General features: G+C 37.1%; 1 protein-coding gene across 3 annotated transcripts in view; it reads right to left on the reverse strand.

The window, feature by feature from the left end:
* Positions 1-386: 386 nt before the first annotated feature.
* Positions 387-21,848, reverse strand: part of UNC13C (unc-13 homolog C) — a 152,409-nt gene continuing 130,947 nt past the window's right edge. For all 3 annotated transcript variants that reach the window (XM_074916653.1, XM_074916652.1, XM_074916654.1), the window contains 7 exons: positions 21,030-21,153; positions 17,589-17,645; positions 16,414-16,494; positions 13,128-13,275; positions 3,632-3,724; positions 2,757-2,916; positions 387-1,791 (listed from right to left, as the gene is read on the reverse strand). In XM_074916653.1, the coding sequence (XP_074772754.1) occupies positions 1,506-1,791; positions 2,757-2,916; positions 3,632-3,724; positions 13,128-13,275; positions 16,414-16,494; positions 17,589-17,645; positions 21,030-21,153 (949 nt within the window). In that variant the 3' untranslated portion in view covers positions 387-1,505. The remainder of the gene's footprint in view (positions 1,792-2,756; positions 2,917-3,631; positions 3,725-13,127; positions 13,276-16,413; positions 16,495-17,588; positions 17,646-21,029; positions 21,154-21,848) is intronic.

Consider the following 21,848-nt stretch of genomic DNA (forward strand, 5'->3'; position numbering starts at 1 on the left):
CTTTACCTGCCTGGAATCACGTACTAGATTTCTAGAAGACTGGCATCAACACACTAGCTATATGTCCTCCCCTTCCTCTTACTGTTTTTTCCCTAAGCAAACTGAAAACTCCAGCCTGTGCTATTAGAAACCCTTGTAACCAAAACCACTGACAAATGTGTGTATTACAGAACATTACATTATATATTTGTCTACTGCACTTACTATAGTTTTTTAGAACACTGACGTCTCAAACCTCACACTTACCAAAGTGCCAGCTGCTAGAGACTGAAGATCATATGTTGATACGTTCTAAAGCTGTATTGTAAGGCCGCTGCATGGGCTTCACATGGCACAAAATCTATGGGTACGTAAATAATATCAAATGACAAAACTAGAAAGCAGTTTCTTCATACTTTATTTTACAATTTCTCACTAAATATATTTACAGGACACAGAGTTTGCTTTAGTGCAATACATAGTAATGTTGCATAAGTACAAACAGTTGAACTTTTCTAAAAAAAATAAAGAAATAAAGCACTTAACTGATGTTACAGCTAAGTATGTAAAGCAACGTTAGTAACTCTGAGTGAAAATGCTAACAGCATCTTTTCTTTTCATAAACAATTTCTAGAAACAAACCACAAACCAGCATTACGTAGTCCAAACTACTAACCCTTGTACAGTACCATATCATTTAAAAAATGATTTTTTTTAAAAGCACATATACTGTACTGTATGGCAGTCTTTTTCTACAGATACTGACTTACTCTTTTAATACAAATATGATATTACCTTGGCAGTTTTGAAGAACAAAGTTATCTCAAGATATCAAACATCAGTAACAAACTCTGATAAGCACAGCTTCTTGAGAACTTGCTTTAACAGCATTTCTTCACAGTGATATTTATGAAAGGTTGGAAAAAGATTAGCATAAAATATTTCCATCCTTTTTCAGTTTTTATGCAAAAATCATTACTTTATATTGGTAATTATAAAATTACAAACACTTTCTATAAGTAACTGCATCTGTAGTAATGGTAGAAAAAGTTATCAGTAAGGTACCTAAAATGAAGCTTGCATAAAATGAGTTTGACGAAAACTAGGTACATCTTTTTAAAAATAATAAGAAGGGAGGTAACTTAATTTAGAATAAGCAACACACCAGTTTAACAGAGAAAACCTATTAATAAATTAAAAAAAGCTAATTATTTATTAATAGATGTTAAAAAACAAAGGAATTGTGACGAGGTGAAATCAACATTTAAAAATATATGATGAAACATTTACTCTTAATCTTAGTTTTGGCACTTCATTGGAACAATTACTTTACCAAAGACCAAAATATGTATAAAAGATAAACAGCTCCTTGACATACCTTGCAAATATAGTACATAAGTACTGGCAAACACTGAAAAAACATAGTTAGTTAAACATTCCCACAGATTTGCACATGCATGCAGTATTCGGACAACAGCATTGTATCTATGTTCCTGGCGGTGACAATCTTGCGTTACTTGGCTGGTTTAGGCCATTTCTTCAGCAAATCTTGTTTCTGATTTAAGTCTTACAAATTCTTTAGCAACTTCATCGTTGGTCCTCTGAGAAAGTATTCTGAGAATTGTTAACCCAGTTTCATCTACGGAGATGTTTCTCAACAGGGGGTACCAAGACGCACAGCTCCCTTTCTCTGCTATGTTTTGCAGCTGAATAACTGTCATTCCTATGATGCGATCTTCCCTAGCAAAGCAGTAATCTTTCACTGAGAGGTGAAGTTCGTAGGCTCCTGGCTTATCTTCATTACTCAAAATGCTGTGTGGATTAAAAATACGAATTTAGAACAAAAAGTTCAGTTTCTTCCCCTAAGGAATGAATGTCCTCTGGAAATCTTGTAAAAATGAAAGTGATAGTGGTAGTTTAATTCTTGTTGTTCCATTTTGTTGCAACAGAGTGTCATTTGGTTACAGACCTAGACAGTGAACCTTTCAGGTGCTACTGATGATGTAGCCTCTGTTCCTACTGATCTGAACAGAAACAGAGAATTCATCATTCCCTCACTATCTGAAATAAACGGTTACCTTTCCCTAGAAAGTACCTAAAATGTTCAGTTGGTTCCACAACTCTTACAACCACATCTTTAAATTAACTGCAAAAAATAAAGAAAATCGCTGGCAGCAAGCCTCAGAAGGAGCTTTGTGATCAGGCACTGACAAAGGAAACTCTGTCCTAGTCCGGGTTGAGGGGCTAAGGGGAGGAAAATGATTGTTCTCAGTTATGAAAAGGAGGAGGAGAACAGGTGAGAGGTGCTGGGAGAAGTACTAGATTTAAAACTCCACATTAGGTGAAAGTTTCTTATTGCTTTAAGGATTAAATAATAGAGATTAATAATAGAACTAACAAACACATGCACAACCCATCACATGTCTAGATATCTCAACAGTCATAAAGGCCCAGATATCCAGCAGTAATAATTAATGCTTCAGTTCAGATAGCTACCTAGGCAAAGAGATTCCTGGGTGTATAAATAGTTATTCCTCTCTAGGAATGAATTGTACATTTTAACCAGCTTTTGTAAGCCTGAAAGCTTAGTGTTTGTCATTCATTTTCCTATAAAAAACAAAGATACAAGTTCCTAAATAATTTTGAAGGTCTAGTTCTGTGGACTTTGATGTATACAGTGGCCTTAGGAAGGTTTTCTAGGTTCCTACCAGTTTAACTGCAAGGAATTATAACAAAATTTGCTTAAAATGTGCAATTACCAGACAGAAAAAACTTACAATTGGAAAGTTTCGTTGTATTTTGGTGACCATGTGTTGCTCTTTGTCTTCGTTCCATGTTTTCTTTTCTTGTCACTTAGGTTAGGTCCCAACATGCAAACTTCCACAAATGGTCGGAACATAGCTGTTGTTTGCCAGTTTAGATTATTAATTGCTACAACTATAAAGAAAGAAAAAAAGTCAAATAAAATTCCCTTGGAAGAGCTCCAATTAATTACCTAGTCTGACTGTACAGCCAGTGAAAGGTGATCTGGGAGTTTCCTATAGGATACCAAAACCAGGCAAGCCTAGGAGGAGCTTCATCTATTCCTTGCCAAGTCTGACCAATTTCAGTTACAACAGTAGCAAATAGAAACATATATTTTACAAATGCTTTACATTAACAGCTCTTTTGTCTGCTACCTTCACTGTAATTAAAAAAATCAGCTTATACTGATCTAAATGATACTGAGTTTCCTCTGGAATTCAGGCTGTACAGAACAAAGGCATTTTGTTAAAAATGGAACTTCTAAAGACTTGGTGCAGTCATTCACCACCCAGCTTTGCTTCAACTTTTGAAAAAATAAATTTTATGGAAGAAAATCAGAAGTGTCATTTGTCACATTTAAATTTATAACTCCCCATCTTCATGTAATAAATGTTAACTGTCTACACAGAGGAGCATAGACAGTGCTTACCTGCACAATCTTAACTTCTGCTGATGTTGAGGAAGGAAAAGGTACAATCCCAATCCCCTGAAGCATACTCATTGCTTCACAAGTACTGTGATACTCAATAGTTGTTATTTCATTATTGGTATGTTTTACTTAGGATGTGGTGCTTGGGGTTTTGTTTTATTGTTTATTGTTTTCTTCTTAAAATTATTTGTAACTTACCTTTTACAGTGACTTTATGCTCCCCAGTTCCAGGATGTGTAGAGATATTCACCTGTATAGATATCTCACCCACTGAATTATTAGTGGTTTGATCTGAAATAATAATAGTAGGTCTCAATACATCAAGAGAAATAGACAGTGATAAAAGGAGAATGCTATTTTCTGTGAGAAACACTTAAGAAATTTCTGACATATATTTTACATTTAAGTGGGAATCAGTTACAGACTCATAAGTGATTTTGCCACAGAAGTAGCTAGCACTCCCAAAATGTCTATGTAAAATGACTCAGTAAAAAAAATGTATTTGCGTCTTGAAATGCAAAAGTTGGTGGTTTTGTCAAACTTTGTTTGCATGTGCACCCTAAAAAACCTATTGTAAGTGTGCATTTGAAAAGTTATTTCTGTATTGTTGCTGATGAATCCTTGGCTAGGGAGTATGTCTAGGCAAAGTACAAGTTCTGCACTAGCACAGGGGCTTAAAGAAAAAAGGGAAGGTTGTAAGGATGGCAGAGGTGCCAGCAACTTCATTTTGAAAGGTTTTTACTTTTGAGCACCAGCGCAAGTTCTAAGACCACTTGCACATAATGATTCCTTAAAAGGACTCTCAGTATGTATTGAAAGGTCCTTTCATAGATCAGATTATAATAGCACAATATAAACAAAATGGGATTTGTTTACTTGTTCTTTAACAGGATGGCTGTGAGTGTCGCACTTGCTCCCCAGTTTAATCTCTGTAAACTGCATGTTAAAGCCAATTATCACCCCTTTATAACTGGCTGCTCTTTCTGTGGGTTAGCAGAACAAAGTTCCTATCTTCTTTCTGTTTATACAGGAAAAACCATACTCACTGGGTCCCCATCCATCTGTACGTGAGGAGAAGCAAACATTCCTTTACCCTATCGCTGCAGAGGATGATTGCACTTGTCTTCCTTTAGTAATGTGATATAACTCATTAGAAGCTCAACAAATTTACAGATAATTCTGCTTTATGTTTGAAAACCTTATGGCTACTTAATTGTTTCCACTCTAAACTCTGCTTTAGATTTTATTTGTTAGGTTATTTATATGAATCAAAATACAGAGTTCTCTCATAGGTGGGCTTTAAAGTGATCACCTGCAGTTAAACTGCAGTCAGGCTATTTCAGCAAACAAACTGTAAAGGAGAGAAAAAAATTCCTCTGGCCAAAGATGCTTGGTCCTCAATGGACAAAAAGTCCAAAAACTCAGGCTTTGATTCCTTCCTTATTTAGCACCTGGAATGTCATTGATGTGATAGATGTTATGTCCCTAATGATCTTGAGAGAAGTCAGCCATTTGGACCGAGGACCTAGTCAAATGTGTTAGTCATGATAGTAATATATTGGCTACACATGCACACAGGAACTAATTCTGTCTTCTGCTCCTTAGTAGGTACCTTTGGAGAAGTGTGAACTTGTGGACTCTGGTAGAGAATACAGCAGAAAATACAAGTGCAAAAATAAGTCTTGTATATTTTGTAAAAATAAAACAAACTCCCTATATTCTCTAGAATATTATTCCTGATAAAGGCAAGAAACTCCTACAGAATCAGTCTGTGATTGTGCACTAAAGTACATTCTGTGAAAGGTCTTTTGTCCTGCTTGATGCAGCAAAAAGTTTTTAAAAAGTTTGGAAACACTTCTAGGTTTGCATGAAAAAGGAGCCCAGCAGAAATAAATTTCACAGAAAATGGGCTAGCATGAAATTTAAGAATAGAATTTAAGACCCTGAAACAGCAGGAGCAGTACCTCTGATGGGGTGTACTTTTCAGCTGCTCTGGAAGTTGGGGCATGGAAACTGAGGTGCTTTTCATAGTTTCTTGAGGGGGAAAAAAAAAAAAGAAAAATATTGAATAGTTTGTTTTGGGGGCTACTAGGAGGGTTGGTATGCAGCATGGACCTCAGTAAGAGTGGCAAAACGCATCTGAGAAGTGAGCTAATCACTGGACTGTTCGTGGGCCTTGGCTCTGACTCTACCTACCACAGTTGTGCTGCTATGAGTACTTAAGACAGCAGAGTTTGTGTACATAATTACTAAAACAAGCACTGTAGCTATGCCTAAAGCTTGCACTACTTATATATTCTAATCTAAACATAGGAAAGTTTACATAATTATGCAAATTCTCATACAGAAGTATTTATGGAAGATGAAATTGCTCTGTCTGAAAAGGTATTGCCTGAACTGTCTGTTAACAAACTTAGTTTTTATCTAGTATTGCATTTAGACAAATATTATTATCAATCTTGCAATCTCTTCTATTTACAGTTCTGTATTGCAAAATCTGGTAGCTGGAAGAAAGTGAAACACAGCAGCCTTGAAAACTGAGCAGTGAAAAATCCCAATAATGCCATGGTGTTTTTTACACTATTCTGCTGGACAGAAACAGAGAGTACTGAGCCCTAAGAGAAAAATCTGTCCCTGCACTCACCTGTATGAGCCTTCTCTTATCTGCTCCGTGCCTGTGGTACAGTTTGAAGATGGTTGTATAATCCCAGGTTAACAGATTGTTTCATGACACGGAACATCAACTATCTTACATTCTATCTTAGCACAGCAATTCTTTCTTTTGAAAGTGCTGTAAGATCTTTTGGTATTCATCATATCTTCCTGCGGATAGTTTCATGTAAAATCTGGAAGAGGCTTTGTTTGTGTTTTTCACAACATAAAGAATAAAAGACAACAGCAAATTGTGTGCCGGAGAGAGAGATATTAAGGGCATGCTTGTAAACAAGGGTTCGTTTTATGCTGCAGTCACCTAGTAGCACAAGAGAAGAATAATGGAACGTTTTCATTGTTTGTGTTCTTCAGCTAGGGATATATTTTTCTTGTTTCATGCAGTAACAATTACAGCTTTCAATAACAACAGATTTAATTATTTTTTCTTGTCTTTTTTTTACTGTTGAAATCCAGAAGCATTATTTCCAGAGAGAAACACATTTCTCTTCTTCCAGCTGGCATGGTTCTACCCTCAACATTAGATTATTCATTCACATTGTTCCTTTCTGCTCTATTTGAGCTCTCTGATTGCACCAACTTCCATACCAGATGGAAGAGATTCTTTCTTACTGAGTCGTTGCAGCCTTTCCCTTTACTTTATACGTACCCGATTGAGTCTCTCTCTGTATGTCTATTTTGCCTCCTTCTAATGCCCAAGGTTCTTAGATTTTTATAGTTCTGGGACTAGATGCTCTTTTAAAGACCGTTTTCTTCTTGGACTTTTGTAGCTTCTTGGCTTTCTCCTCCTCTCATCCAGGCATTCATTAAGTTGTTGAAGTGGTGACTTTTGCAGTATTTTTTGCCCCAAAGTAGTCAAAGATAATAAGCTAAGCTCTGAAACAAACTTTATAGCTGTATTAAATCTAAATCTATCAAGGTTTATATTTTTTTACTCTGGCTTTTAGGATTCAGGATTTCAAGACCTTGCCCACCTCTCTGAGGATTAGAAATCTAGTTTAAAAGCAGAACAACTGTCTGCGAGCTAATCATCATGCATGACATGATTTTACTACCTGAGACTTAGAAAAGCTCACTAAGCACTGTGAGCCAGGTAATAAAACCAGCTGAACTGGCAACGCTGCCCTGTGGTAACACTACTCTATCCCATTTGCTAGCTAGCTTCTTCAGCATAAATCTGACCATTTATTTAAATACTGGACTGATGCGTTGACCTTATTTTCTGCATAGGACATAAGAATGAAAATGTTGAAGAAATATTTAAGCTTTTACAGTGCCCAGTGCTCCAGGAGTTATACAAGCTATGAAATCGACATTTTATTTCAGACAAATGTGTCATCTTCTGATTAATGATGCCAATAAAATACATATAATTGTCTGGGCTTCATCTGCTATTTTATTAGAAGACAAAAGATCAAGATGACCAATCAAGTTACTTTTTACAGGATTCTGAGGCTCTATAATTTAGAGGAAAATCCTGAGTTTCTGTTACTATTCTAAATGAATTTGTTTTGATATTAGCATATGCTAGAATACTTCTATTGGTTGTAATCCTGCAAGTTTCTTCACTGTTCTTATGTTTTCTGTTGTTCATCACTATACATTCCTTGCAACTGTACACTGATTTATGCAGGTCTGTTTCTTTTTCTTTCCTTGAAATAAGGTTGTGCAACAGGTGATTGTGACCTCAATTTGAAACTGCAGTGGATGAAGCGGGATTATTTCTTGAGTTAACCTGTACTTAAGACAGAATTTATTGAGAGAACTGGAAATGCTCTGTAGGATTTAAAGTTCAGGATAGAATATAGGTAGAGCTTTCAAAATATGACAGTTAATAATACAAGTTTTGACATGCAAAAGAGCAGAAAAAGATCTTTCCTTTTTGACTTAGAGCTGCTAAGCGATTTTTATTTTCTGTAGCCTGATGTAATCTGTCTGCTTGCCTAAACTATTGTATGTTTGCTGTTTTCTAAGTTAAGTATATGAGTTCAGTATTTGAACCTGATTCCATATATTTAAGAAGATAGAAGATAATGAGGCTCTGCTTTGCCTTGTACCATTACAGGTTGCAAAGGAAAACAGAATTGAATTGAATTTCTCTTCATTTTTGATCATGTGATTTCCTTCCTTATGTTGGTGGCTTCACAAGATGAGCGTGGAGTTACTCGTTCTCATTAGGTAAATATTTTAAATTCTGCTAATTAGATTTTCTTGTTTTCAGATGCTTCTTCCCATTTTAGCTTTCAGTTGTCCAGCATAAGAACAAAGAAATCTGATACAAATCAGCTGATGTGACAGAATAGCCTTTCCTACAGTCCTTGAAATGCACAAGCAGGGGTAGTAGTATGAGCTCCATGCTGCTCGATGAGTATTGATTTTTCTGCTCAAGTAATACAAACACTTTAAAATCAAGCTAAAAAATATATTGCGGTCCTGCCACTCTGGACTGTTACGTTGCATAACTTACAAGAACAGTAGTGTTTTTAATAAGGTCATATAAAACTAAGCTGCTGTAAATTTGTAAGAAAAAATATTTCTCTGACTATTTCCAATAAGTAACCATTTTAGATGCAACAGTGGATTTTACTTTGGAGAAAATAGCTGTAATGAGAGCAAATTCCGGACACTGTAACGTTTGAGGTGCTGTCTTTTTAAGTAGTTAGCTAAAACTGAAATCAAATTTGTCCAAATGTGATTAGAGTTGATGCTAACCCAATGTAAACATTCACAACACAGGCTATAGTTTATGAAATTACTGAACATTTAAGACTGTTGCTAAAGGGAGCCACAGCCATAAATCTCCTTAAATTTTGATACACTTCAAATTAAGTAGTTTAAAAGGTGAAGGTATAAATTCAGTAAAAAGGTGACCGCCAGGCTGAAAGTTCTCTCATTTTTTAAGGAAAAATTTTGAGAAGCATCACCAGAACTGGCCTGAGCTTTAAGTCAAATATACCACAGAGTAGGAAAGTTTGTACGGTAGGCCAATAGATATGGATGTAGTTTTACTTCAGTGTTCTGAAGTCTGAGTCTGTTCCTTTTCTTCTGAAAGGCAGTGAGAGTTTGTCCTTTGGTTTTTACAGTTTTGACTCGATTGTGAAAATGTAGTTGAATTTAGCTCAAGTTCAGTTAAAATTAGCTTAGTCCTGCCTCAACTGCAACTTGACCTTTTTGTCCAGAGTTGTAGGTTGACAACTAGTATAAATACATCAGTGTACAAATACCTGCTCTATTGCAGGAAGTTCTGAGCTTCCCCTGATGATACTCTGTGCTGGCTGTTAGCCAGCCATGGTGTGTTTTAGCCATACACCACCCAACCCCCGAGTCCCTGCAACTGAGCAGGGTGTTATAGGTCAGGCTTGGCACTGTGCTACTATTTTACAACTGATTCATGCTTGGCATGTTTGGTCACAAAAGGTGTTGAAAACAATCCATACTGTAGTTTGAATTTATGCAAAAATGTTATCATGGAGCTGAATTTAGAGGAGAAAAAATAACTTTTACAGTATGAGCTCATGTATAGTATTACTAGTGCCCAATCTAAAAGTGACAATTGGCAGCTGACAAAAGTCTAAAGGAAACAGAATCAGAGATCTGAACCTCGGGGGATCTGCTTGGTAAGGGTGTACTGGTCTACGAGAGCCTCACTTTGCAGAGGTACCAGTAACCATACAGTGTGTCAGACACTAGCCAGGCTTTGAAAAGCCGTTCTCTACTAAACTGCCTTCAGGTTTTACAAAATCCCTTAGGTCTGTATCAAAGTCCATTTTAGACACTCTAAAAGTGACCTGCTCCACAAAATGGTTCTTGGTAGTGCCTCTTCTCCTGTGCCAGGCAGAGAGACAGGTGTTTAATATGGTAGCATATGACAGCATTTAAGCTATGTCACTACGTATGCTAATCTGATAGTCATATTATCTCATAAATGAAGTTGATACAGAAACACTTTTATCTTTCATTTTCATAATGCGGTTACGGATTTGTTTTCACAACACTGAGTAAGAATTGAATTTACAACTTTCATCATCATATTCCTTTTAAATGGGAAATTGTTATATGGAGAGAAAAAAAAGCAGCAATGTTGTCAGTTACTCAGAAAGTTACTGCTGTGTTATGCTCAGCATTGTCATTTACTTATTCAAACACTTGTTTGTTTTGAAAACAGTCTTGAGAGTCTGTAGCTGTGTTTTGAAAAGGAAAAATCATCAGAGTAACATTATGGCAATTAACTTCATTAGTACTGACTGTGTAATCCGCTTTTAAAGCATACGTCCATAACAGTAACATCTCCCAACGTCTTTGCAAATGGCAATAAGAGTTTAGATTTCAAGTGTTCAGCGTATTGAAAGCACCACATGAACAACTACGAATCCCTGAGACGCTGGAGCAGGGGAAGGGTGGCAGGGTCCTCCCTCCAGCGAGGAAGGAGTGGCAGAGACCGGGGTGAGGAGCTGACCATAGCCCAGTCCCTGCCCCTTGTGCTGCGGGGAGGTGATGGAGACACCCAACCTCTCCGAGGTGAAGCTGAGCCTGCGGGGAAGGTGTGTGTAGGATGTGGTAATGCTTCTCACTGTCCGACCCTGTTAAGTGATGGTGTTAGTGTCTGAATTAAATTGATGGTCTTATTCTTCCCCTAATAAGTCTGTCTCTGGCCTGCGACCACAACGGGTGCCTCACCCCTCCCTGACCTTACTCGATTCCCGAGCTTTGCTTCATTTCTCCTTCCTGTTCCTGAGGGGGAAGGGGTGAGTGAGTGGCCTCATGGTGCTCAGTTTCCCTCTGGGCTTAAACCATGACAGGCACAAAGGCTGGGAGTCTAAACTCTGGCTTAAGCAAGCATCCTTAATTAGAAATGGTGCAAAAGCATGTTCTTGGATAATCTGGTTATCCCTGCTGAACTTGGCTCTGCCTGTACACGAATACAGGAAGTATCAGGGTCCCTAACACACTTCTACATCGCTATTACACTCTCTAGGGGGAAAAAGTGACTCTGCCTCCTCACACCAAACAAACTTGTTCCTTTCAGTTTCTTAGAAAGACTGCAGTTTAACTGTGGCAAATGAAAAAGTATCTTCACCTGTGGTTAAAAGTAAGCCTGATTATTGTCTGATTCTACTAGTCACTACAGGAAAACTGAGCATCTACTTCTACCTACAGTCATGGTTATTATTCAATAGCTATTTCATTGAAAGTACTCTTTTTTTTTTTTTTTTTTCTATTGCTTTGAGTTTAATTAAATCCAACTGTATAGTGATTATGGATTGCTTACGTGCACAAATATGAAGGCAGGCAGATATAAACCTAATTATACTTCAGATAAAGTTTCTGATTTGCAAACGGGACCATTTTAACTAAATGCTAATGATACATCTACAGTCGTGAGGCTGCAGGTTGTAATGGATGAGTTTTTGAGTTCTTTTAAATGAGACATTAAAGGATGATGAAAAGCTGTGAGTCACTTTTCCTTAACTTCCCTTCCCAGTGGGTAGACTTCTGATAACATGGGTGTGCAAGCACAGGCATGCTAATCTGTGCACAGAAATGAACACAGACCTCAGGCTGAAATCATGATGAAAATCAGAAAATTCAAGTTTGTGTTTCAGGATTTATAAAAGATCTCTGCTTATGGCTACAAGGTGGGTAATTTTTTTCTGCTGAAGTTTGATGAAAGTATGCATGAGGAAAAGCAAAATACACTAGTAATTAATATTTTTTGCCTAAATCCATATTGTTAATTTTTTTTGAGAGGGGAAAAAAGAATCTACGCCTTACATTTTAGAGTTCTATAGCTATTTTCTCACTTGTAATGTATGAATTATTAACAGAGATCCTTAGTCTAATATGGAAGCTGCTTAGAAAATAATTTCTTAGAATTAAACTTAGGGCAAGCTGCAAAAGTAATGTTTCGTGCTTTTTATACTGTGAGTAACATATTGTACTTCAGAGGTAAAAGCAATTGATTTTCAGCTTAACTGTCCAATTAAAACTTTTCTGATTCTCATGAGTGGGAGCAGGGTAATTCTTTGCAGAGCAGCAAATCGTGTTCCTTCCAAAGATATTAAGTGGCAGACAGGCCCTTTAGTTAAACGCCCGTTACAATCAAAAGAAATTTAGTAAAGATTATTATGCAAAAATTTGCACTCTCTAGAATGAAGAAACCGTTCAGCTTTGAACATTACCTTAAACATTATATTTGTATACATTTTAAATGAAGAGGACTTTGTGTTTCAATTTTTTTGGTGCACTACACCAAAATTCTAGAGCAGGAAAAAGTGGCTGCAGTGTTGCTGATGTCCAGATTCAAAGTACCCATAATACCATATTCTTGAATGTTCTCTCCCTTGGTTTGCTTTTGGGAAAGTATCAACATTTTGAATTTTGATAAGCAGGCATAAAAAATGATGTGACATTTTCAGCAGGATGGTTTTGAATCTGAAGTTTGAAATGCACAAATGAAAACATAATGCTGTATTTTAGCCTGCAGAAACCTTCTATTCCTTTTGAATTCACAGACAACCAGCTAGGAGAAGGGTGGGTCCTGTACTGTGGAATCACTCTGCGACGTTAAGCACATGTTGCTCACAATTTATTGTTCTTAATCTGAGAAGGAAACCTTAAGGGATGTGTCATGCTTTTTGCAGTTATTTGTGATTAGTAATGAATATCCTCCATCTCTGAAAGTACCTACTACTGCCAATGTACTCTATGAATTTTCTGCAATTATAATATCCATTCTGGCATGGCCTCTACAACCCTGTTTGTGTGTGGAGTGCTCCTATAAATAACCCTGCTACTCAGTGTTCAGAGCGAGCTGTGGGACCATCCAACACGTGAAGTGACAAGCTGATACCCACACTGCCCTCAGATAAGCTCCCCTGACTGATGATTGCAGCTGCCAGGGGATAACATCACACCGGCAGATCCGCGACAATAAACTCTCACACACCACAGTGTTTGTGCGATGTGATTTAAAACATTTAAAATATAATTTGATGTACTTGTATCTCTCTTACAAGTCACTTACTTTGAGATGTTTGACTGTCTATAAACTTCTTTATCAAGGCGTCAGTAGTTTGTGTGTAAAGGCTAAGAGCGTATCTCAGGGACTGTAGGTCTGGGCTCTTCTCCAGGAAATTCTTTTTCAGCCCACTTCCTCCAGCATGGAAGTATTGCTAAAATGAAAAAAACAAATATGGTTGTTCAGAGAGGGAAATTGTATGTCTGTAACTGCTGTCTCTCTCAGACAATTTTAAGCAAAATTCTTACACAAACTTTTAAAAATAACACATGGCATGTGTAGCTAGATTTATGATCATAGCAGCTGAGATAACTGTCATCATCTCTACTACAGAGCTCCTTCAAAGGTAAAAATTTAAGCCCTGGGGAGAAAAACAATACACAAAATTTTAATTTTGGTCTTTATGATCTCAAGTATTTATATGTCAAAACTGGAGATACATTTTTGCAGGGTTCTTCCAGGTTGTGGAGAGTGGAATAGTTTTTAACTCTTTATCTAAACAAAACCTTTACAATCAAGGCAGGGTTTACAGCACAAGTAAAGAATGTATTCTTTCTGAGGGAAAGGGGAATTCTGTTAAAATTTTAGAAGATCCTAGCATATGAAGTTTTGGACTAGCATTGTGATTGTAATACGTTTCAATGCACATAGACAGATATATAAGAAATGCTTTGTCCTCAGCTTATCTCTGGCAAAGCCGACCTACAGTCCGTGAGTGTCCATCGCTTGTTAGTCCACACACTGCACCTTCCAGTCCTCGAGATTTGTGCAGGAGATGAAACCTAAGTGTCCTTTTTTTAAATCAAGTAATTATTTACATTTCTGTGTGGATGGCTACTGATTGTTATTGGGGAGAAATATCTGTAGGAGCAAAACAAAGGATCTAAAGTCATCAGGTCCAAAAAGTTTTATATTGTTTTAATCCGATGTGGGCAGTTAATGCCAATTTAAGAGGTTCTGACTAAATCACCTTTATCTTCTCATCATGGCATACTTACAGGAATTATTTCATATTATATATTCCAGAGAAATCTATTGTCTTGTTTAAAAGTGTATTCATGATTTCACCAAGGACCAATTTATAAGCAAGTGCTAAAATCAGTTAATATTTCCCACTAGTATGATTAATCTGATTTTTTTTTTGTGGTGGGTTTTTTTTAGTTATGTCTCCCAGTACAATACTATCTGCAGCAGCAGCTACAAAGGACTAAAAGCTGCATGAAAGCTAACAAACATTTAAAGAAGCACAGACACCTGACCCTAATTGTTCTGAATTTTTAATTTTGCTTTTGCCTATAAATGGTGCATTTTGCATGCAAAACCACTAGTATGAAGAGATTATTATTGTATAATACCATGCAATACAGGTACCAATGCCATTTTTACCATTCTTCTATTTTTCTTTGGGCAGGTGGTTTTTTTTGCTTTTAAAAACTCCATATTTACGTAGTATTAAAAACAAAAGATGCACATTTTGATCATTAAACTTATGAACTGCATTTCTAAATCAACACGGCAGGTTTTCTTCCTTCGAGTTAACTCACAAGGTTTGTATTTGTTCACTTCCTAATAGTGTAAGACTGCACGATCAAGGCTATTTGCTTAATACTTTGGAAGAAAAAAGATGTTGCCAATATCGTGTACCAAGTCCAGTAAGCAGGTTGTAATGCCCTGTCCCTGCCTTACAATTTGAAGATCGGTATTTCAGAGAGCACTGCTTTGCTCAGTTCATGAATGTAGCACACAGGGATAAGAATACTGAATTAATAAAGGATTTTCCCTATTTCTAGCTCCCTTCCTCCAGTTCTAGACTTTTGTTTAGCAAAATGATTAATATCTGTGACTTTTAAGAGTTTAAGCACCAGAAATTCAGGCAAGGCTAGAATTTACTTTTCCCCAGCTTTTTTTTTTTTATTTAGAACAGCATTTTGTTCCATTTCTGTTTCCACAGTATCAGTAATTCCCAAATATTATTTTTATTTCTGAAATAAATGCCAATTCCACTACAAAAAAATGACCAAAAAAAGAAAATTGGAGCCCTCTCTGATACTTCTTTCTTGTCTTTTGAGACTATTTTGTGGGATAAGACTTGATCATGAATACGTCCTCTTATTTATATCAATTTTATACTTAAGTAGCTGCCTCCTTACCTTCCCGATGTGCTGTCTCTTCAACAGCAGACATGAAAATATGCTGCTATTCTATCAGCTGATGGCTTTCAAGTTATTTACATCAAGTAAAGATCCAGGCCAATGTGAAAAAAATCTAATAAGTTCATTAAATAGTATTCTGTAAGGGCTTCTTTTGACTTCAGAAACTTTGCCAGTCTCTTTACTTTTACATTTAGGAGCATAATGCAATAACCATAAATAAGTGGAAGTGAAAACAAAGTTTTCAGAACATTTCATCTGGCCTATGGGCTGATCCTTTCATCCTTTCAGAGAGGTCAAGTCCTAGAGTTACTGTATCAGTTAAATTTGTATTTCTAGTAACGAAATTAGCACCAGGTCGGGTCAGAGGGGTTGTCTCTAATATGCTCCTTTAAAAATCTTATGTAAAACATTTACTGCAATGCTAAGATTTTTCCAAAGTAGGTTTATGCATTGCAACAGCTGCATCAACAAGATGTTGGTAATGCATGAAAATTAATTTTTCCAGAACTGTTTTCAAGAGGTGTGTGATGAATATGATTGTTTTCACTGAAAAGGGACCAAGGCATACAATAATTAAATGGCAGCTTTAAATTTTATCAAATTATCTAGGAGTGACAGTAAATTAGGTGGTGAATTCCAAACTATAAAAAGTTGAAAAATTCAATTGGACATTGACTTTAAAATAGTGCACAGTAATGCAGGTATTACAAGTCTTATTTTCTGATGTGCTATAAAAAACATGTGTCATACATGTTTGCAGGAGAGTGCAGCTCGGAATAACCACACTTTTCAGGCTCAGTGCCTCCTTTGTGGGAGAAGAAGAGGCTATGCTGCAACACAATAAGATTTAGCTCAGCTGCACTAACTAAACTCTAAAGAAACACAAGAATCGGATAAGCTTTGGCCACCAATTCCTTTAGGTTCTGTCTGCAGCTGGTGATTTTTATACCTTTTCTGCAAGCAGACTATTACACGTTTGCTTTCAAGTCAATACAAGGAGTTTAGGATCAAATGGTTCCCGACATATTAAAGGGAGCTTTATGATTCGAAGGGACCATTCTATACTAGAATCTGTCGTTTATGTCAATCATGTTCTCACTCATTCCAGCACAGAACAAAATAAATACGTAAAGCTGTACCTTTATAGTAGCTAGTGCTACTTCCATTATTGCACACTGCCGCAGGGTCAGGCTTCTGGCTTCCTCTCGGATCACATGGTCCTGCAAAGCAAGTTAAGCCTGACTTGATTTTGAAAGCGAGACAATATTGTGGCCTGTCTATTCCTGAAAAAACAAACAAACAAACAAACCAACCTGCCAAATGCCCCCAAGCCCCTGTGATTAACGGGGATTAAATCAACTTCAGACTTTCACAACAAATTATAACCTAGAGCAATCATGTTGTTTCTTGAAAACAGATTGTAGGGAAGAACCACCAACGTTTAATACTGAGCATCTGTGTACCTTTATTTCTTTTCCTAGGATGTATTAGTTCTGGGGGGGTGGGGAAAAGGTAAAATTTTAAATCATTACATTAGATGATACTGAAATAATTAATTTTTAAAATAAACCTGATGGTTTAACTGTTTATTAATGTCCCATGTTTAAAAAAAAAAAAAAGATGTTTCTTATTAGAACGTAAGTTAGAGTCATAAAGTGAACTATACACTTGTAAAATCTTTGTCTAAAATAAGCATCCTATAATTTACTTAGGCAACACTTTAACTCCTCTAGCAAACTGCAATTATTCATAAAAGCACAAATTACCACATTTCTGTGAAAATCTGAAACCCTGATGGCAAAACTGATTAGCAAACAACTGACATCAGTATCAAATGTCTGAGCTCTCCATCAAGTGTGTTACGGACTCCAGTAATGTGGTGCTGGCGGGTTTATTGTGGAGGTACACGCTGTGTTTCAACACACACCATAAATAATATGCAGGAAATAATTACTGGTATTCCCACCTCAGAGTTTTTTCAGAACTGGTTCCAGAAAGGAACACAAAGATCTCAGAATGTATTTTTTTATGATGTTTTATGCTTATAAGGCCGAGTTGTGCAGTATGGGAATAATATCTTCTTGATCCATCTAGTGATCACTTTGCCATATAAGCATGCAGGCTTTTATTCTGAATTTGGTTTTGATGAGACTGTAAAATCATTACTCATCTATGAATAGTTACTGCCATATTCAGTCTTACTACAGTAAATAAGCACAAGGACGTGGCAGGAGGCTTGGCCTCGCAGTCACTAATGTTTCATCTATTTCTTTCATCAGAGGAAGCCAATCACAGCTCCATTTGGCTCCATTACCTTGAGCTTTGACAGTTGTCCAAGATCTTTGGCTGCGCTGAATATCATCTGGGGCCCCTGGAATCACATTGAAAATTCAGGAAACAGACTCACTATGGCATGTTTGGTTTTTATGTCAACATGATCTTATTTTCTACTAGGACATTAGCCAAAGTCACTGTTGTGCAAAGCTAAATAAAAATTTCAGTTACACATGAGACACATTTTCATTCAGTTGATAAGGTCAAGTAGTTGAATGCCTGCAGCATGATTCCCTCCAGTATCCCACGCTTGATTCAAATATTGCACGTTCTGTGGACAGTGGTTTCATGGGCTCCTGTCTCCTACCTCATTTTGTATCTAATATTTGTAAGCTAAGGCCGGGATTGTTCTTACACAGTGTGTCAATGAGAGATCTGTCCATAGTCATAGCTCTCAGGTGCTCTGCTAACAGTATCACAATGGGAACTGAGCAGTCCTGAGGAACCTGCAAAAGCTTGACTGTCTGCAGTGAAACCCTCAGCCGAGTAACACACAGCATAATGGCGTACTCTTAAGCTAAAGCCTATTTTTTTGGAGAAAATATACCAAAGTGTTACGAAGTTAAACCAGCCAAATCCTGGCATGATACCAAAAGCCAATGCCTCCATGTTTGTCTTGGGCAAATAGAATCCTTCTGTAATTCCATGCTCACATTTTTTTATCACAGTTATTTCAAGAAATATAATTACTAGTGCAGTTACTTGACCATTCAGCAAGACATAGTTCTGAGTATCAGAGGAAAAAAAAAAAAAAAGTCAGTCCAACTTAGCACAATACAGAACAATTTTTCTTTAGTCTTTCTCTTCCAAAAGGTTTTAGTTTCCAGAAATTATTTTGCTTCTGTATGGTTCAATTGCAGAAGATGTAATATTGAACTGCAGCTTAACTTTTCATTATTTATTAGTAGTGAGAATGGAAAAATTAATATAACAATTAAAAAAAATAAACCCTGCTGCCAAATGTCTGTGCCTCTCACCCTCAGAGAAAAAGTACTAGTCAGGGTACAAAAGGGAAACATCTCTCTTACAGTATCCTACTTTTCATTGATTTTGTTTAATTGTGTAGTAAATAGAAGTAGCAAAATAATGCAACTAGTTATACACCTTTCACCATGCCTGCCAGCTGGGACACTTCATACAGAGGCTGCCACTGGTAAAACCCAAGAGCTGGTGCTGTGTAGCATACACAGGGGATGCTGCAAGCGCTCTGAAAGCCTAATCCTCTAATCTTTGTACCTGTTTTTCACGTTCCTTAGTCATTACAGACAATATTGTAAGGTATTGTATCTTCTACTACACAAATGTTGAGCAAAATTTGGAAAAAATATGCTACAATTTTCTAGTCAGAGGCTCATGTTACTTAAGAGCGTGTGGAGGAGCAATGTCCTTTCAGTTTTATGAAGAATGGGGGCTAAGCACTTGTGGAAATCCCAGCTGACCATTGAAAATTATCTTAAAAAATCTTGAATGGCAGGCGCAGTCTCTGCCTTTAATGAGTAACTGCCTGATACACAGAAGTTTTCCTACCTTTGGCCACTAACTAATCTAACATCTCTCCAGAAGACTCTTCATTCCAGGTGAGGGGGGAGGAGGGCTCCTTGTCTCTGCTTCTTCACCCCCCTTTCTGTGTTTGCATTCCAGATGTACAGCCATAACTTAATGAAGTATCAACTTGCTAAACTAATGACTGGAATAAGCTTTTCTGAAATGGGCTGTAACATCAGTGTCACAGCCTATTGCTCGGTGTGATTTCTGAGCATCAGTAAGGACAGCAGAGGTGCTTGCAGATTCAGGCAGCGGAACTGAAATCTGTGTTCCGTTGGCAGTCAAAGGTTATTTTCATCATGGTTGAAAGACTAAAATAACTGTATTGTTTTTAAAATAAAGGTCTACATTTAAACTCTTGGGGGAGAAATGTTTGAAAAAATGTTTTACTAGTCTACCTAACTGAAACGTGCTATTGTCCAAGTGGCCTTACTAAGGCTTTGACAGGTTAATCTGTACTGGCAACCATTTAAAAAAAGCAATGGAGAACCCCCTTCATTCTGAATTGTGCTGTTCTAGGAATCAGAGTGTTACAACAGATCCTGTATGAAGCTAATAAATGCCCGTAATGCCTGATGGGAAATGCAGTGATCCAATTTAAATGCTACTTCTGTATTTGCAGATAAAATTTGCACCAAAATGTTTGAAAAGCAAATTAAAAATCTCAGACATGTAAGTGACACAGTCACTCACTGAAAGAGAGGCCGTTCCTAATTATGCATAGTAAACAAGGGCGTTATAGTAAATATGAACAAATTCAGTGAGTTCAAGAGTTCTGGCTTTGATCTTGTGATTACCTCTAGTCTAGAATTTTCAGTAGCTCAGGTTATTTCATTTTTACCCTACCACCATTCATACATGTTCTATCAGATTTCCTCTTGCCTTTCCAGCAATATTCTTTCATATATCTTTAATATATTACAGTATGATTTAATGGTACGTCTTTAACATATGGATACTGACCAAATAGATGTTTAGCAGCTCGACTGATATCACGGGGTATATATACAGTAAAGTTGCCCAGAGGCACACTATGGCAACGTCACCATTAACATGTCACAAAATGGTGAATTTATACTACACAAGATTGAAAATGAGAAGAATTAACATTTAAGTTATGTTATCTCTCAAAAAAGCAAAAAGCAACTGAAAGAAGGGACTTCAAGCCAGGCTCTTTCATCCTTAGACAGACTGGGATCTCACTGGTGCCCTCGGCTCTGTCACCACTCAGGGTCCCTGTCTTGTGTGTAGCAGCATAACCTTCCTCTTTACTTACAGCTTCCTTCCCTCCTCTTGTCCGGGTAGAAATGCAGTCCTGCCCAGAGAGGACCTCCTCTCAAGTCTGCTTTAAAACACCCCCAAAATTTAGAGCTAAAGTTGGCTTAAGCTTCCTGATGGTACCTGCTGCCTCAAGATGAGGAATGGCACAGCAGGCAGGACTCTGGGATGTGGCATTCCTGGTTTTCTGGGAGCTGCAAAAATGGAAGTGATTGAATTTCTGGTGCAACTGGGAAGGGCAAGGAACATTCTTGGTGTTACTGCGCGTGATGAAGGCAAGAGAAATCAAAAGCCCTTCTCTGAAAGCACACTACAAAGCCAGTGATTTGGCTTCTTTTATGCTGCATTCACAGAAACTGCTCCAAGCCGGGGCAGGCACTTTATGAAAGAGCAAGGTCTTCCTCACCAGCCCTGTAAGAGCAAGCTCGCCGCACTACACTTTGAGACACTAGAGAGCAACACACTGCATGCAGTCAACATATCACACCTTCTGGTCAAGGTACAACAAAGGCCAGTATCTGAGCTCTTGGCAGACACCTGACGAAGCACAGTATTACAATCCGTTATAACGTGCGTGAACTGCTCCTGGGACACTTACGGTTTGATCCGTCAGTGGTGGAAGCACAATTTTTTTTTCTATTTTGTTCAAGACTAACTTCCATAGTTCTTTTAAAACCCGTTTCAGAACTGTCTTCTCGCAGATTTTCGCAGAGACACTTAAACTGGAATAAAACAAAACACAAACCAGTCTCCAAAACTAGCATTAAGACTTCAGAAGTGCTGTATCACTATGTGCTCGGATTAAAGGCCGTTATGGCTTAGCTTTTCTCTACCGATAAGAATTTCTCGATGGCTTACTTATTTTGCAATATTATCAGTAAATCTTTCTGGTAAAAAGAAAGACTTGCAGATTATAAAATCGTGTAAATCTCCACTATCCAATTTATTGCTTAATATTTTACTGATACATATTTATCAAAAATGCAGAATGATGATCAGCTATAAAGTGTGATGGATGATACAATTTATCACTCCCAAGCCCCTAAATTAAGGTTTTGGTATATAATTTGTGTCTTAAAAATAAACCCCAATCATTTCCCTTGTTTTATATTTCTGTTGTGATGTAGAACTAGGTGTTGATAGCTAATGCAAACCAGGGCTCCCATTTGGAAGCATTCATTTCTGTATACTGGCAAGTCTGTGCAGTCATACTAGCTCTTACCAATGGTAAAATTACATTTTTGGAGAATCTATATACTTTGATTTTTTTTTAAATTTAAGAGTATCTTCATAAACCATCTTGTATGTATTGCATGAACATGTAGCGTCATGAATAAAGTGCTGCAGTTCTCAGGCACAGGAAAAAAATATTTTAAAATTCTATCATGCGAGGAATTTTACAGAATTATGTCTAGGC

The sequence above is a fragment of the Athene noctua genome, chromosome 13, assembly GCF_965140245.1.
Source record: "Athene noctua chromosome 13, bAthNoc1.hap1.1, whole genome shotgun sequence".
Classification (NCBI taxonomy): Eukaryota; Metazoa; Chordata; class Aves; order Strigiformes; family Strigidae; genus Athene; species Athene noctua.